Genomic DNA, 15,165 nt, shown 5'->3' on the forward strand with positions numbered 1-15,165 from the left:
GTGCTGGGATTACAGGCATGAGCCATTGTGCCCTGCCTCTTTTCATTCTCTTCATAGAAGATATTACAAAATTGTTGTCACATGAAGAGGCCATCAAAGAATATGCAGCCACATATGGAGAAAAAACTATTGTAGAGGATTATAGTGACATGTAAATTTATTTATTTATTTGAGATGGAGTCTCACACTGTCAGCTGGGCTGGAGTGCAATGGTGTGCTCTCAGCTCACTGCAACCTCTGACACCTGGGTTCAAGTGATTCTCCTGCCTCAGTCTCCCAAGTAGTTGGCACTACAGACACCCACTACCACGTTCAGCTAGTTTTTTTTATTTTTAGTAGAGACAGGGTTTCATTATGTTGGCCAGGCTGGTCTTGAACTCCTGACCTTATGATCTACCCATCTTGGCCTCCCAAAGTGCTGGGATTACAGGCGTGAGCCATTGCACCCGACTTATTTATTTTTTGAGACAGAGTCTTGCTCTGTTGCCCAGCCTAGAGTGCAGTGGTGTGATCTTGGCTCATTGCAACTTTCACCTCCTGGGTTCAAGTGATTCTCCTGCCTCAGTTTCCTGAGTAGCTGGGATTACAGGTGCTCACCACCACACCAAGATAATTTTTGCATGTGTGCATTTTTAGTACACACAGGGTTTCACCATGTTGGCCAGGCTGGTCTTGAACTCCTGCCCTTATGATCTACCCATCTTGGCCTCCCAAAGTGCTGGGATTACAGGCGTGAGCCATTGCACCCGACTTATTTATTTTTTGAGACAGAGTCTTGCTCTGTTGCCCAGCCTAGAGTGCAGTGGTGTGATCTTGGCTCATTGCAACTTTCACCTCCTGGGTTCAAGTGATTCTCCTGCCTCAGTTTCCTGAGTAGCTGGGATTACAGGTGTGCACTACCACACCAAGATAATTTTTGCATGTGTGCATTTTTAGTAGACACAGGGTTTCACCATGTTGGCCAGGCTGGTCTTGAACTCCTCACCTTGTGATCTGCCCACCTCGGCTTCCCAAAATGATGGAATTACAGGCGTAAACCCAGCTAATTTATTTATTTATTTAAAAGACAGTATTGCTGGGCGTGGTGGCTCACTACTATAATCTCAGCACTTTGGGAGGCTGAGGTGGGTGGATCACCTGAGGTCAGGAGTTTGAGACCAGCCTGGCCAACATAGAGAAACCCCATCTCTTTAAAAAAAAAAAAAAAAAAAAAAAAAAGGCAGTATCACTCCATCACCCAGGCTGGAGTGTAGTGGTGTGATCAGAGCTCACTGTAACCTCCCACCCAAGTCTCCTGGGATTCCAGGTGTGAGCCACCATGCCCAGCTGTTGGTAAGAATATCATGACTTTTTTTTGAGTTTGTAATATCTGTGGCACAAAGTTTTATTTATATTTTTGCAGAGATGAGGTCTCACTATCTTGCTCAGACCAGTATCAAACTCCTGGACTCAAGTGATCTTCCGACCTCAGTCTCCCAAAGCACTGAAATTACTGGCATGAGCCACTATACCAGGCACAAAGTTTTTTTTTTTTTCTGAGATGGAGTCTTACTGTGTTGCCCAGGCTGGAGTGCAGTGGCATGATCTTGGGTAACTGCAACCTCTGCCTCCCGGGTTTAAGCCGTTCTCCTGCCTCAGCCTCCCGAGTAGCTGGGATTACAGGCGCGTACACCACCACGCTCGGCTGATTTTTTTTTTGTGTGTGTATGTATGTGTGTATAAATATATATATATATATGTATATATATATATGTATATATATATATGTATATATATATATATATATATTTTAAGTAGAGACAAAGTTTCACCATGTTGGTTAGGCTGGTCTTGAACTGCTGACCTTGTGATCCGCCCACCTCGGCCTCCCAAAGTGCTGGGATTACTTTGGTGAGCCACCCTGCCCAACTTGCCCTCCTCAATGAATGTCCTTATTACCCTATTATTTTTTTCCTTCCCCTGTTGAGAGATACTAATAGAAACTGAAAAATGATTACATTCATCAACAAGGGCCTGGCGAAATAAACTTTAAAAAGAGCCTTACGGTGAGCGGGATGGGAGCTCTTAAAAAGAATGTGGTAGGCCTCTAAGCGCCGATGACCATTAAAAGATATTCACGATATATTGTAAAGTGAAAAAAGCAAATTGCAAAACAATGTGTAGTTTTAGCCTCTTCATATTTTCATTCATTCTAAGATGTACATCCTTTCCAATTTTAAGATCTCCGATCAGAGTTTGATTGGCAGTTGCTGATTTTTTTTTTTTTTGAGACAGAGTTTCGCTCTTGTTACCCAGGCTGGAGTGCAATGGCACGATCTCGGCTCAGCGCAACCTCCGCCTCCTGGGTTCAGGCAATTCTCCTGCCTCAGCCTCCTGAGTAGCTGGGATTACAGGCATGCGCCACCATGCCCAGCTAATTTTTTTTTTTGTATTTTTAATAGAGACGGGGGTTTCACCATGTTGACTAGGATGGTCTTGATCTCTTGACCTCGTGATCCACCCGCCTCAGCCTCCCAAAGTGCTGGGATTACAGGCGTGAGCCACCGCGCCTGGCCCAGTTTCTGGTTTGTTCTTCCTCCTAGAGGCTTGTAAAATAAAAGTGTATTTTACAATTAATGACACTTTAGGTTTAATGAAATATGATGTAACTATAAACTATACAAAGCACACTAGTCAGTCCAGGACTGCATGTTGGAAAGCCGTAGGTTGGAAAACTCTTAAGCTATGTGGCGAGCCCTCTGGTAGATTTAAAAAACCCTAGGTGTTGTGGCACAGACAGAAATTGGTTACCAGTATGAGTTACACAGACCAAGTCCGGTGTGGTGGCTCACACTTTAATCCTAGCACTTTGGGAGGCCGAGGTGGGCAAATCACAAGGTCGGGAGTTTGAGACCAGCCTGGCCAATACAGGTTAACCCCATCTCTACTGAAAGCACAAAAAAAATTAGCCGCACGTGATGGCGGGGGCCTGTAGTCTCAGCTACTTGGGAGGCTGAGGCAGGAGAGTTGCTTGGACCCGGGAAGTGGAGGTTGCAGTGAGCCGAGATTGTGTCACTGCACTCCAGCTTGTGTGACAGAGTGAGACTCTGTCTCAAAAAAAAAAAAAGAAAGAAAGAAAGAAAGAAAAAAGAACGAAAGGAAAAAAGAAATTGGCTACACGGAACTTGCTTTTTAGGTCTGTTGACATGGTAATCACAGAGCATTGTCATGGAAGGCAGAGACTCCAGCTAAGATTCTAAAGCTAAGATTCTAAGGTTCTTATCTTTGAAAGGAGATAAAAGCCCAGATAGGAGGAGACTCTGGACCCCTCTGCTCTGACAAATTTCGTCTTGCGCTTCCTGGGACTCTCACAAGACCAAGCTGGCAACTGGAAGAAGCACAAGAGGAAATAAAAGGTGCCTAGAGTCCCAGTCCCACCTGCTTTACCCAACAAGTGTTTCCTTTCTTAGGAAAGGATATAGTAGCAGAACTATATCCTTTACCCAAGTTAGGTAAAATGTTTGCCATCTAATTAGAGTTCTGCTGAGGCGCTACCCCAGGGAGACCTTGGGCTCCTATTACATGTGTAATATATTTAAGTATGTTTGCATTGTAAAAGCCAGAAAGAATATATACTGAGTTAACGAGAGCTATTTCTCAGGAATGAGATTAATAGAGATTTTAACTTTCTATTCTACTTTATATATTCTGTGTTATCTAAATTTCTTAAAAAAAAAACCACTTCCATGTATTATTTTTTTTTTTGAGACGGAGTCTCGCTTTGTCGGCAGGCTGGAGAGCAGTGGTGTGGTCTTGGCTCATTGCAACCTCCGCCTCCAGGGTTCAAGAGATTCTCCTGCCTCAGCCTCCCAAGTAACTGGGACTACAGGCGCAAGCCACCACGCCTAGCAAATTTTTGTATTTTTAGTAGAGATGGGGTTTCACCAGGTTGGCCAGCGTGGTCACAATTTCTTGACCTCGTGATCCGCCCGCCTCGGCCTCCCAAAGTGCTGGGATTGCAGGAGTGAGCCACCACGCCCGGCCACGTGTATTACTTTTATAACCAGGGGGGAAATGTAAAAACATTCAAAAGGGAAAGTGCGGGATAATATTAATAATGAAGCAGGGAGGAGCCTGCTGATTGCTACCTCCAAGCAACCCTCCGGAATTTTGTCACGAGCATAAATTACTTTTGCAATACACAAATTTGCTTCAAGAAATCAAAGAAACGCCCCTAAAGCCCAATTTCACTTCTTCAAGTAAAAAACTAACAAATCCTTCTACATTGCATCCTTAGGAAAAGTAGCGTGTTTCTAAATGAAATGTATACATGGTTTGGGAGATTTACTCATTAACCAAATGCTTTGGTAAGAATAAAGTGCGTGCTTACTGAATGGTAGACTCAGTTCCTGCGGCCCTCCCGCTTATTACCTCATTTGATTTAAAAACAAAAACAAAACGTTGTGAAAGCCGGCTTCCAGGCATTCCCTGGAGGGGAAGGGACTCCCCTCCCCACCGCCTCCCCTCTCACGTGACCCTGTGACCCGGAGCAGCCATCTTAGGCATCCCCTCTTAGAGGAACTACATCTCCCAGAACCCTCGCGCCCTGCGTCGTGCTGGCACTTTTACCGGCAGGGCCTTAGAACGGAGCCTGTAGCCGGGCGCCATCTTTGACGCTGGCAGTCTTGGTTTTCTGCTGGTGCTGCTGCTGCTGGGAGGACGACGGACGGCAGCGGCCAAGCAAGAAGAAAGACGTGGCAGCAAGCAGGAGTTGGGGATAGTGTCATCGGTTCGGTAAAGTTTCTGTTCTCTGGTAACTAGACCCGTTTTTTGATTCCCGAGTGGCTTGGGGCCGGGGAGGTGGGGGAGAGGGCGAGGGGAGTGGCAGCGGCCTCCCCTCGCCCCTCGGTCGAGGCCTAACCCGGGAAGTCAGAGCGGATCCTTCAGCCTCGCCGTAACAACCCCTCCCCCCACTTCCCGGCCGCGGCCCTCACCGGGGCGGGCTGGGAGCCCCAGTCTCCCGCTCACTTTTCCCATCCTCCCCGCCTCCACCCCCTTCACCCCACCCCCACGGCGCCTGCTCCTTTCCCAGCCAATCTTCTTCCCCTCCCCCACATCCGGTTTTGCTAATCTGGGGGAGCCCGGAGGAGCCCCCGAAAGCCGACTGTTCTCCCGAATCCCGGAGAGAGAACTGACACTACATTGCTTTCTTCCGTGCAACAGTTTCTCTAGTTTAGCGGACCCTCACTGCCTCAATCAGACTGAGTGCCGGGCGCTGAATTTACCAACTCTCATTCCTCTCCAGGGTCCCACTACTTTGGAGCTTGTCTCAAACTCCACACACAGAAAGCCACCGACCTTATTCCGGTATCCTACACCCATTCCCCACCCTCATTACACTCCCACCCCCGGCCCTCAGCGTCGGAGTCAAGAGCAACAGGGACACTTGCGTTCTCCTTGTAGGATTGGTGAAACCGTAATGAAGAACACCCCTAAACTCCCATAATCGGTGCGGATTCCTATGGGGAAGGCCTATATTGTTGACATCTTACAGGCCTTGGTTCTGGACCTTGAGAAGGAGGCTGTGGAACTAGAGATAGCGATGCTTTTTAGGGTAATTGTATGTAGGTATTGGGGGAAGGGAAGGGATCAATCTAAAAGAAATGGAAGTGGCTTAAAGTTCATATTTCACTTTTTGCTGTCCGTATAGCGTCCAACTTGTGAGTTACTTACAGGCTGTAAAAGCTTCTCCAGTCTAAAAATATCTGAAAACGAAACTTGGATACAAACAGTACTTTGAAAATGCAGCATTTAATCTTGTTTTAAAATTTTATTCTCAAAGCATTTTTTTTTTCCAGCCACTCACATTTTAAAACGTTGTATTACCTTTAGTTAGAACTGAAAGGGCTCAAGTAGCATTTGCTGTGACCAGTATGCGGAGTCTGTGTTAGCTTTCCAGAATTGACTTTTTGGGTTGTATTGACAAATCCCAGTCTTAAATGATGAATGTTGAATGGTGCACTATGTTTTTGTTTAAATGAAATTTCCCGAAAATAGTTAATTTCAGAATTCAGAGAAATTGATGTTGCTATCATGAGGCATCATAAAAAAATATATTTTAAGAGTTGAAGGCATTTCAAGCAGATACAGTCTTTGATGAAGCAGAAAGAACATGGATCTGAGATTTGGAAGACCTGGCTTCTAGCTGCTACTAACCAACTCTGTGACTCTGGGAAAAGGGGACTCAGTTCACTTCTGTAACATGAGGACACTGGACTATTTGAATTCAGAACTTAGAAAATTGGAAGGGACTTTAAAGCCCTCTAAGAAAGAGTTTGGGAATGTTCTCCATTGCTGTCACTTTTCCTCCAAAAATAACCTGGCTTGGAAGTTATTGGTCCAATGGGAATCTGATTCCCCGTAGAAATTGGAGAAAAGGTAATGCAAGTAGAGAAGAACAGCTGTGTTTCTGCTTGAGTAATAAATCCACTAACAGATTCTGGTACGAATTGTGGAGACATAAAGAGAATGAGTGTATGTACTTTAAGTGTACCAGTTTCCTCACTCTCTCCTGGCAGAAGATGCAGCACTTTTAGTGGTTCTGGGATTCTGGGATGTGTTCCTATTAATTCTAATACAGATGAAAATGTGGTAGAGGAAAAGATGGTAGCAGAAGGAGTGAATAAAGAGGCAAAACAGCCTGCTAAAAAGAAAAGAAAGAAGGGTTTGCGAATTAAGGGGAAAAGACGTCGGAAAAAACTGATTCTTGCCAAAAAGTTCAGTAAGGATTTGGTATCTGGGAGGCCTGTTGCAGATGCCCCGGCTTTGTTAGCTTCCAATGACTCTGAGCAGGATGAAGAAAGTCTTTTTGAGAGCAATATAGAAAAACAAATCTATCTACCTAGTACTAGAGCCAAGACCTCCATTGTGTGGCACTTCTTTCATGTTGACCCCCAGTACACCTGGCGGGCTATTTGTAACCTCTGTGAGAAAAGTGTCAGCCGGGGTAAACCAGGTAGCCATCTTGGTACATCTACTCTTCAGCGACATCTGCAAGCAAGGCATTCACCTCATTGGACCAGGGCCAACAAGTTTGGAGTCACTAGTGGAGAGGAGGACTTTACCTTGGATGTGTCTTTATCTCCCTCTTCTGGAAGCAATGGAAGCTTTGAATATATTCCTACTGATCCATTAGATGATAGTAGAATGAGTAAGAAACGTGATAAGTCAGCATCTGATGCCCTAAGGGCAGAAAGAGGGAGATTTCTCATCAAAAGTAACATTGTCAAGCATGCTTTAATTCCTGGAACTAGAGCCAAGACATCTGCAGTTTGGAATTTTTTTTATACTGATCCTCAGCACATCTCAAGAGCTGTGTGTAATATATGTAAAAGAAGTGTGAGCCGGGGTAGGCCAGGGTCCCACTTAGGGACTTCAACACTTCAACGACACCTGCAAGCCACACATCCTATCCATTGGGCTGTTGCCAACAAAGACAATGGTGCTGTTGCAGATGGACTAGATGAAGCTGAGACCGAGAGAAGTGATCTCTTGAGTGATACCTTGCATGGAGAAAAGTCTACGGGCAGCCAAGATTTAACAGCTGAGGACCTTAGTGACTCTGATTCAGATGAACCTCCTTTGTTAGAGGTTGAAAATAGATCTGAAAGTCCTATTCCTGTTGCAGAGCAAGGCACTCTGATGCATGTGCAGGAGAGAGAAACAACATGTTGTGGAAATCCAGTCTCAAGTCAAATAAGTCAGGCAATTATCCAAATGATTGTGGAGGATATGCATCCTTACAACTACTTCTCAACCCCAGCCTTTCAGAGGTTCATGCAGATTGTGGCCCCTGATTACAGGTTGCCATCAGAGACTTACTTTTTCACTAAGGCTGTACCTCAGTTATATGATTGTGTCAGAGAAAAAATTTTCTTAACTTTAGAGAATGTTCAAAGCCAAAAGATCCACCTGACCGTTGACATATGGACCCATGACCCGTCCACTGACTATTTTATTGTGACTGTACACTGGGTCTCTTTGGAAACTTCATCTTTTCTCAATAATGGCAGGATCCCCAATTTTAGAAAGTGGGCAGTGCTTTGTGTAACAGGTTTGGCTAAAGACTGTTTGATAACCAATATTTTACAAGAATTAAATGACCAGATTGGTCTGTGGCTTTCTCCAAATTTCCTTATCCCTAGCTTCATTGTTTCTGACAATTCCTCTAATGTGGTACATGCAGTCAAAGATGGTGGTTTTACTCATGTGCCATGCTTCCTGCATTGTTTAAATGTGGTCATTCAGGACTTTTTTTGTGAGCACAAAAGCATTGAGAATATGTTAGTGGCTGCTAGAAAAACCTGTCATCATTTTAGTCATTCGGTCAAGGCCCGTCAGATACTGCAAGAGTTTCAAAATGATCACCAACTTCCCTGGAAGAATTTGAAGCAGGATGAAACTGGCCATTGGATTTCTACCTTTTATATGTTAAAATGGCTCTTGGAGCATTGCTACTCAGTTCACCATAGTCTTGGTAGAGCCAGTGGAGTTGTGCTCACCTCCCTTCAGTGGACTCTAATGACTTATGTTTGTGATATTCTTAAGCCATTTGAGGAGGCTACCCAGAAAGTGAGTGTGAAGACGGCAGGATTGAATCAGGTGCTACCCCTAATCCATCATCTTTTCCTTTCCCTGCAGAAACTCAGAGAAGATTTTCAAGTCAGAGGTATTACTCAGGCCCTCAATCTGGTGGATAGTTTATCTCTGAAACTTGAAACGGATACCCTACTAAGTGCTATGCTTAAGTCCAAGCCCTGTATCTTGGCTACTTTGTTAGATCCTTGCTTTAAAAACAGTTTGGAAGACTTTTTTCCTCAAGGTGCTGATTTAGAAACTTATAAGCAGATCCTTGCAGAAGAGGTTTGTAATTATATGGAATCTTCACCAGAGATCTGCCAAATTCCAACTTCAGAAGCTTCTTGTCCCTCAGTTACAGTAGGAGCTGATTCATTTACCTCATCTCTAAAAGAAGGCACCTCCAATTCAGGTTCCGTTGATAGCTCAGCTGTAGACAATGTTGCCCTTGGAAGCAAAAGCTTCATGTTCCCTTCTGCTATAGCAGTTGTGGATGAGTACTTCAAAGAGAAGTATTCAGAGCTCTCAGAAGGTGATGACCCTTTAATTTACTGGCAGAGGAAGATAAGCATATGGCCAGCTTTAACCCAGGTTGCCATCCAGTATCTAAGTTGCCCCATGTGTAGTTGGCAATCTGAATGTATCTTTACTAAAAATAGCCACTTTCATCCAAAACAGATCATGAGTCTGGACTTTGACAATATAGAACAGCTGATGTTTCTGAAAATGAACTTGAAAAATGTTAACTACGATTATTCTACATTGGTTCTGAGCTGGGATCCTGAGAATGAAGTTGTTCAAAGCAATGAAAAAGAAATACTATCTTAATTTCTTTTTCTCCATTTAAAATGGGCAATTTTTTGCTGTGTTACTGTATCTTAATAGCTATAGTAGTTAAATATAATCATTACTGTTTATAAACAAACACATCTGGGGAAACCTGAAATCACAAAAGGGCTGAAAATTCCTCAGAGGCAATATAATTTTGATAAAATGAAGATTAAATTTAAAGATTTTATAGCTATAATTCAATGTAGCTAGCACTTGAAAATTTTGCTTATACCAATGAAAAGAGAAAAGATTTTTTAGTTTAAGAAAATATAGTGCAGCATTGAAAGGCCTTAGGCTTTCTGCCTGGTAGATTGAACTAGTAATTGGTTTTAAGTTAAATTTCCCCCACCATGGGAAATTTTATTGCTCTGAAATCAGTGAAATGAGAACAAAAGTACACTAAGCTGGCATTCCTCCTGCCCCTGTTTTTCTGTTTCCTTAAAAACCCTGATGGTTAATTACAATTTGACAAAAAGAAAACCCATGAAATTGTTTTATATTTGGAAATTTTTAATTGCTCCTCATACTGGTCAGCTTTATAATTACAAATTGTTGAGTGTGATAGTGTTACCCTTTGTATTTAGAATTGGATCTTATATAAAAGGGAAATATTAGAAAACAATTAGGAAAATATACTTTTAGTCTTTGAAATGCCTGTTTTAAACCTTTATAAAATAATATAAAAATAACAAAGATTGTGTAGTCACTTTAAAATAATTTATGGGTAAAAACATACTAAAACATTTGCAAGAATTGGGAAGGATTGAATGGGAATTGTAATGAAAGCCCTTTGAACATACTTGGAAGAATCCAGTAGACATTTCCCAAAGATCGTTTCTGTAATTTTAGGTAATCTTTTTTAAAACATACTTAATGACCCATAATACTGTATTAACTATGCAGTTGTTTTGGCCATTGAATTCTCAATGAAAACTAGCAGTCAATATTTTTATGTGTTAGGAATCATTGGTGAGATGAGTGAATTGATCTCATTATCTTTAAAATCCCTTTCTACTCTGAAAGTATGTTTCTGTGATTGAGTAGGAGGCCAGAAAATGATGACTTTTAGTAAAAGTCTATTAAAAGTTTCAGACTGAATAACTAATGTAAGATCCCAATTTTTCCTTTTTTTCATTTTAGATTTGGGGATATTCCCTGCCCAAAAAATTCGTGGAAAATTGACTAGTATTAAGTGTGAGTAAAAGGTGTCCACTTTTTTTTAAGTTTTGATTTTAGTTTTGTCTTGGATAGTATTTGGCAAGATTTAGCCTAGAAATTATATAGTATTTATTACATAAGAATCAAAATTGCTTTGTTACTGGGCTGGTTTCAGAGTTTAGAACTCATTTCTATGTATCAAATAGGATTTTTTTGTTTTTGTTTTTGATTTTTTTTTTTTTTTTTTAATTCTTAAATGGTAAATATGCCATTGTGAAATGAAATCTCAACTCCAAAAGTTTACCCTTTTACTAACTGGAGTACATATATAATTATAAAGTCTTTAGCTGTAGCCATTAGTAGAAAAGAATTTGGACCTAGGCTATATAAGCAAGCCTCTCCAGGGCGAATATTTAATGGCAAACCAGTGACACTGGTGTTGATATAAAATAAGAAATAAATTTTCCCTTAGATAAAGCTTTCTGTGTTTTGACAGTGCCAATTTAGAATGGCTATAATGTTGTTCTGCCTTCTACAGCTTGCTGCACCGCTCTGTAGTTACTCTATTACCATACGTTTCTATCTTTTTTGGTTAAACACTCCCTGATGATGATGATGATGATATATATACATACATCCATATTATACATATTGATAATATGTGTAAGGATTTACCTTCATCTTTATTTTGTGGGCTGGGAAAAATTTAGTGTAACAATAACTTCATGATACTTTGGTATAAGAGTAAGTTCTATATTTTTATAATGAACCCAAATCTAAAGTCTTTTATAGTGTATTTTAAAAGGGGAAACTTATCCAAATGTTTTATTTCTACACATTTGTATATATGTGTGTGTGTGTGTATAAGCCAGTTAGTATAAATCTGTATGTATATTATATACATAAAACACTATATTTTTACATACAAGTATGCTTTTATTATACAGATAATAAAGATGGGGGAAGGTTTCTGTTTTTTTCTTAATAGGTGAAGAAATCTTGAAGACCAGAGATTGGATCTTACTGAATTTTGGTGGTTTTTTTTTTTTAATTGTTCAGCTATGGAAGATGGATTTTCTTTTTTCATAATCCTTTGACTCGCAAGTTCATCTTTAAATGAACTCTTTTTTTGTTTTTTGTTTTTGAGGAGATAGCTAACCTTAGCTGTCTCCAGTCTGACAAAGGTTATTTGAATGGACTTAATCTTCCAGTAGTTGGGAGATGTTTTAAAAACACATGCTGTGTTTGAATTGTGGCTGAGAGGTTTTCTTGGCAATGTGAGGAGGAAAATTTTTTCTGCCTCATTGTTATTAATTCATGGATTGAGTGTTGGTTCGACCTACAGGCGTAATAGATTGGAACTCAGTGAAGACACAGACGTTCCTGTTGAGAGCAACCAGCTAATGTAAGTGGGGAAGCAGGCATTTTTCTTATGAAAAGAGTGAACATTATTGTCATTTAAGGGGTAATTTTCATGGATCAGTAAGAACTTAAAAGGGCATTGTCTAGACATTTTTGCTTTTACATAGTTGTTTACAAACTTTTAGTTTTGGGATGGAAACATAGTTTTTTTTTTCTTTACTTTTCTTTCTTCCTTTCCCCTCCCCTGCCCTGCCCTGCCCTGCCCTCCCCTGCCCTTCTTTCTTATCCCCCAGACTGGAATGCAATGGTGCAATCTTGGCTTACTGCAACCTCTTCCTCCTCAAGTGATTCTCCTGCCTCAGCCTCCTGAGTAGCTGGGATTACACGTGTGCACCACCACGCCTGGCTAATTTTTGTATTATTAGTATAGAGAGTTTCACCCTGTTGGCCAGGCTGGTCTGGAACTCCTGACCTAAGGTGATCCACCCGCCTCGGCCTCCCAAAGTGCTGGGATTACAGGCATGAGCCACTGTGCCTGGCCCATGTTTTTTTTTTTTTGTTTTGATATATGTACATTGTAAAAAAGGTGAAAACACTATGGCCAAACTCAAACCCTCCTGTAATTCCATCTCCTTGGAGAAAAGCACTGGATTATTTTGCTTTGTTTTGAAACAGAGTCTTATGCTCTGTCACCCAGGCTGGAGTGCAGTGGCATGATCATAGCTCACTGCAACATCAAACTCCAGGGCTCAAGAGATTCTACTGCGGAAACCTGAGTAGCTGGGACTACAGGCGCATACCACTGTACCTAGCTACTTTTTAAAACTTTTTGTAGAGATGACATCTTCTAATGTTGCCCAGGCTGGTCTCAAACTCCTGAGTTCAAACAGTCTTCCTGCCTCCGCCAACCAAAGTGTTTGGATTACAGGCATGAGCCACCACGCTTGGCCTCCCATTCCTTTTTTAAATAACGACTCTAGATGATTTCATAATCAAATTCCAGTAATAAACTCATTGGGATTTTGACTTGAATTACATTTGATATGTGCATTATTTTGGGAAGAAGTAACTTATTTAATTCTCTGTTCCATTTATTCATCATTCAGGTCTTGTGTGCCTTAGTAGTTTCATAGTTTTCTGGTTTTATTTTTAATTTAATGTGGATCTTGCATACTACTTCATTTTCTTCCTACATGTATTTTTTTTTTTTTTTTTTTTTGGTGAATGGTACTCTGCCATCATCTGAATAATTGCTGCTGGCATGAAGGAAATTTACTGCTTCTTGTAGATTTTATATATATATATATATATATATATATATAAAATCCGCCCGCCTTGGCCTCCAAAGTGCTTGGATTACAGGTGTGAGTCACTATGCCCGGCCAGATTTTATATTTTTATTTTCAATTTGTTTTAGTTGATTTTCCTTTTTCTTTTTTTATTTTGAGATGGAGTTTCACTCTTGTTGCCCATGCTGGAGTACAGTGGCTCAATCTCAGCTCACTGCAACCTCTGCCTCCTGGGTCTAAGTGACGGTCCTGTCTCAGCCTCCCGAATAGCTGGGATTACAGCCGTGTGCCACCATGCCTGGCTAATTTTGTATTTTTAGTAGAGATGGAGTTTTATCGTATTGGTCAGGCTTGTCCCAAACTCCTGACCTCAGGTGATCCGCCTGCCTCAGCCTTCCAAAGTACTGGGATTACAGGCGTGAGCCACTGTGCCTGACCTGTCTCATCTTTTTAAATATATGTTTGTAATTTATGCCTTTTTTCCTTTTGAAAAAATTGAGTTAATGTCCTATTCATTAAACATCAAGAAATATTCATTATTGATTATAAGATGTGGAATTGAGGAAACCACAGAATCAAAATATGGTATAGTAGAGATTTTTTTCTTTTTTTTTTTTGAGATGGAGTCTCGGTCTGTCACCCAGGCTGGAGTGCAGTGGTGTGATCTTGGCTCACCGCAACCTCTGCCTCCCAGATTCAAGTGATTCTCCTGCCTCAGCCTCCTGAGTAGCTGGGATTGCAGGCACGTGCCACCACACCCAGCTAATTTTGTATTTTTAAAAGAGATGGGGTATCTCCATGTTGGTTAGGCTGGTGTCGATCTCCCTACCGTGATCCACCCACCTCAGCCTCCCAAAGTGCTGGGATTACAGGCATGTGCCCAGCTTCTTTTCTTCACTTTTTAACCATTTTTTCTTTTTTGAAGTCTTTCAAAAGTTACTACAGGAATTTTTTTGTTCTTTACCCCTTTTACACTATTAAATATGAGTTTCCTAATGTTAACCCATTCCTAGTTCTAGAATAAACCTTTTTGATTATGTAGTGTCTTATTTATTTGTTTATTTATTTATTTTTTGAGATAGAGTCTCACTGTCACCCAGGCTGTAGTGCAATGGTGTGGTCTCAGCTAACTGCAACGTCTGCCTCCCAGGTTCAAGCAGTTCTCCTGGCTCACCCTCCTGAGTAGCTGGGGCTACAGGCATGTGCCGTCACACCCAGCTAATTTTTATATTTTTAGTAGAGACATGGTTTCACTATGTTGGCCAGGCCGGACTCGAACTCCTGACCTTGTAATCCGCTTGCCCTGGGATTACAGGCGTGAGCTATCGTGCCTGACCTTTTTATTTATTTTTAATTTTTATTTAGAGATGGGGTCTCACTGTGTTACCCAGGCTGCTCTCAAACTCCTTGCCTCAGGTTAGCAATCCTTCCAAAGCTCTGGGATTACAAGCGTGAACTACCATACCTGACCATGTTACTATTTTAATATATAGCTGGTTCAATTTGCTAATGCTTTATTTAGGATTTTTTTTATCTGTATCGTAAATCAGGTGTCCAAAGCAGTTGTTTTAAGCATTTTTAAAATTTGTATTTATTTATTTAGAGAGAGTGTCTTGCTGTTGCTCTGTTGCCCAGGCTGGAATACAGTGATGTGGTCAAAGCTCAGTGTAGCCTCAATTATTCCTGGGCTCAAGTCTTCCTCCAGCCCATGCCGCTGAGTAGCTGGGATTACAAATGTGACTCACTATGCCTGGCTTTTGGTAAAAAATATTATGACTGCTTTTTGAGTTTGTAATATATGTGGCACAAAGTTTTGTTTTGCCTTTTTTTTTTTTTTTTTTTTTTTTTTTTGAGACATAGAGTCTCGCTCTGCCTCAGGCTGGAGTGCGATGTGATCACAAGTCACTGC

The 15,165-nt window shown here is 41.3% G+C and overlaps 3 protein-coding genes across 52 annotated transcripts in view; all 3 read left to right on the plus strand.

The window, feature by feature from the left end:
• Positions 1-4,632: 4,632 nt before the first annotated feature.
• ZC3H11A (zinc finger CCCH-type containing 11A) overlaps positions 4,633-15,165 on the plus strand; it is a 54,776-nt gene continuing 44,243 nt past the window's right edge. For 6 of the 50 annotated variants that reach the window (XM_078356872.1, XM_035281222.3, XM_078356909.1 and 3 more), the window contains exons 1-3: positions 4,633-4,792; positions 10,588-10,641; positions 11,594-12,010. The gene's annotated coding sequence lies outside the window, so the exon portion shown is untranslated. Of the gene's footprint in view, positions 4,793-10,587; positions 12,011-15,165 lie in introns of all 50 variants that reach the window. The other 44 variants (XM_078356877.1, XM_035281236.3, XM_078356911.1 and 41 more) reach the window with 14 other exon arrangements.
• ZBED6 (zinc finger BED-type containing 6) lies at positions 6,109-9,927 on the plus strand. The gene has a single exon (XM_035281208.3). It carries the CDS (start codon positions 6,508-6,510, stop codon positions 9,442-9,444), a length of 2,937 nt encoding a protein of 978 aa, XP_035137099.1. The 5' UTR covers positions 6,109-6,507; the 3' UTR covers positions 9,445-9,927.
• LOC128930238 (uncharacterized) lies at positions 10,871-11,212 on the plus strand. Its single transcript, XM_078356915.1, has one exon. The coding sequence runs from the start codon at positions 11,114-11,116 to the stop codon at positions 11,210-11,212; it is 99 nt and encodes a 32-aa protein (XP_078213041.1). The 5' UTR covers positions 10,871-11,113.

This window comes from Callithrix jacchus, chromosome 19 (genome assembly GCF_049354715.1).
Source record: "Callithrix jacchus isolate 240 chromosome 19, calJac240_pri, whole genome shotgun sequence".
Lineage (NCBI taxonomy): Eukaryota > Metazoa > Chordata > Mammalia > Primates > Cebidae > Callithrix > Callithrix jacchus.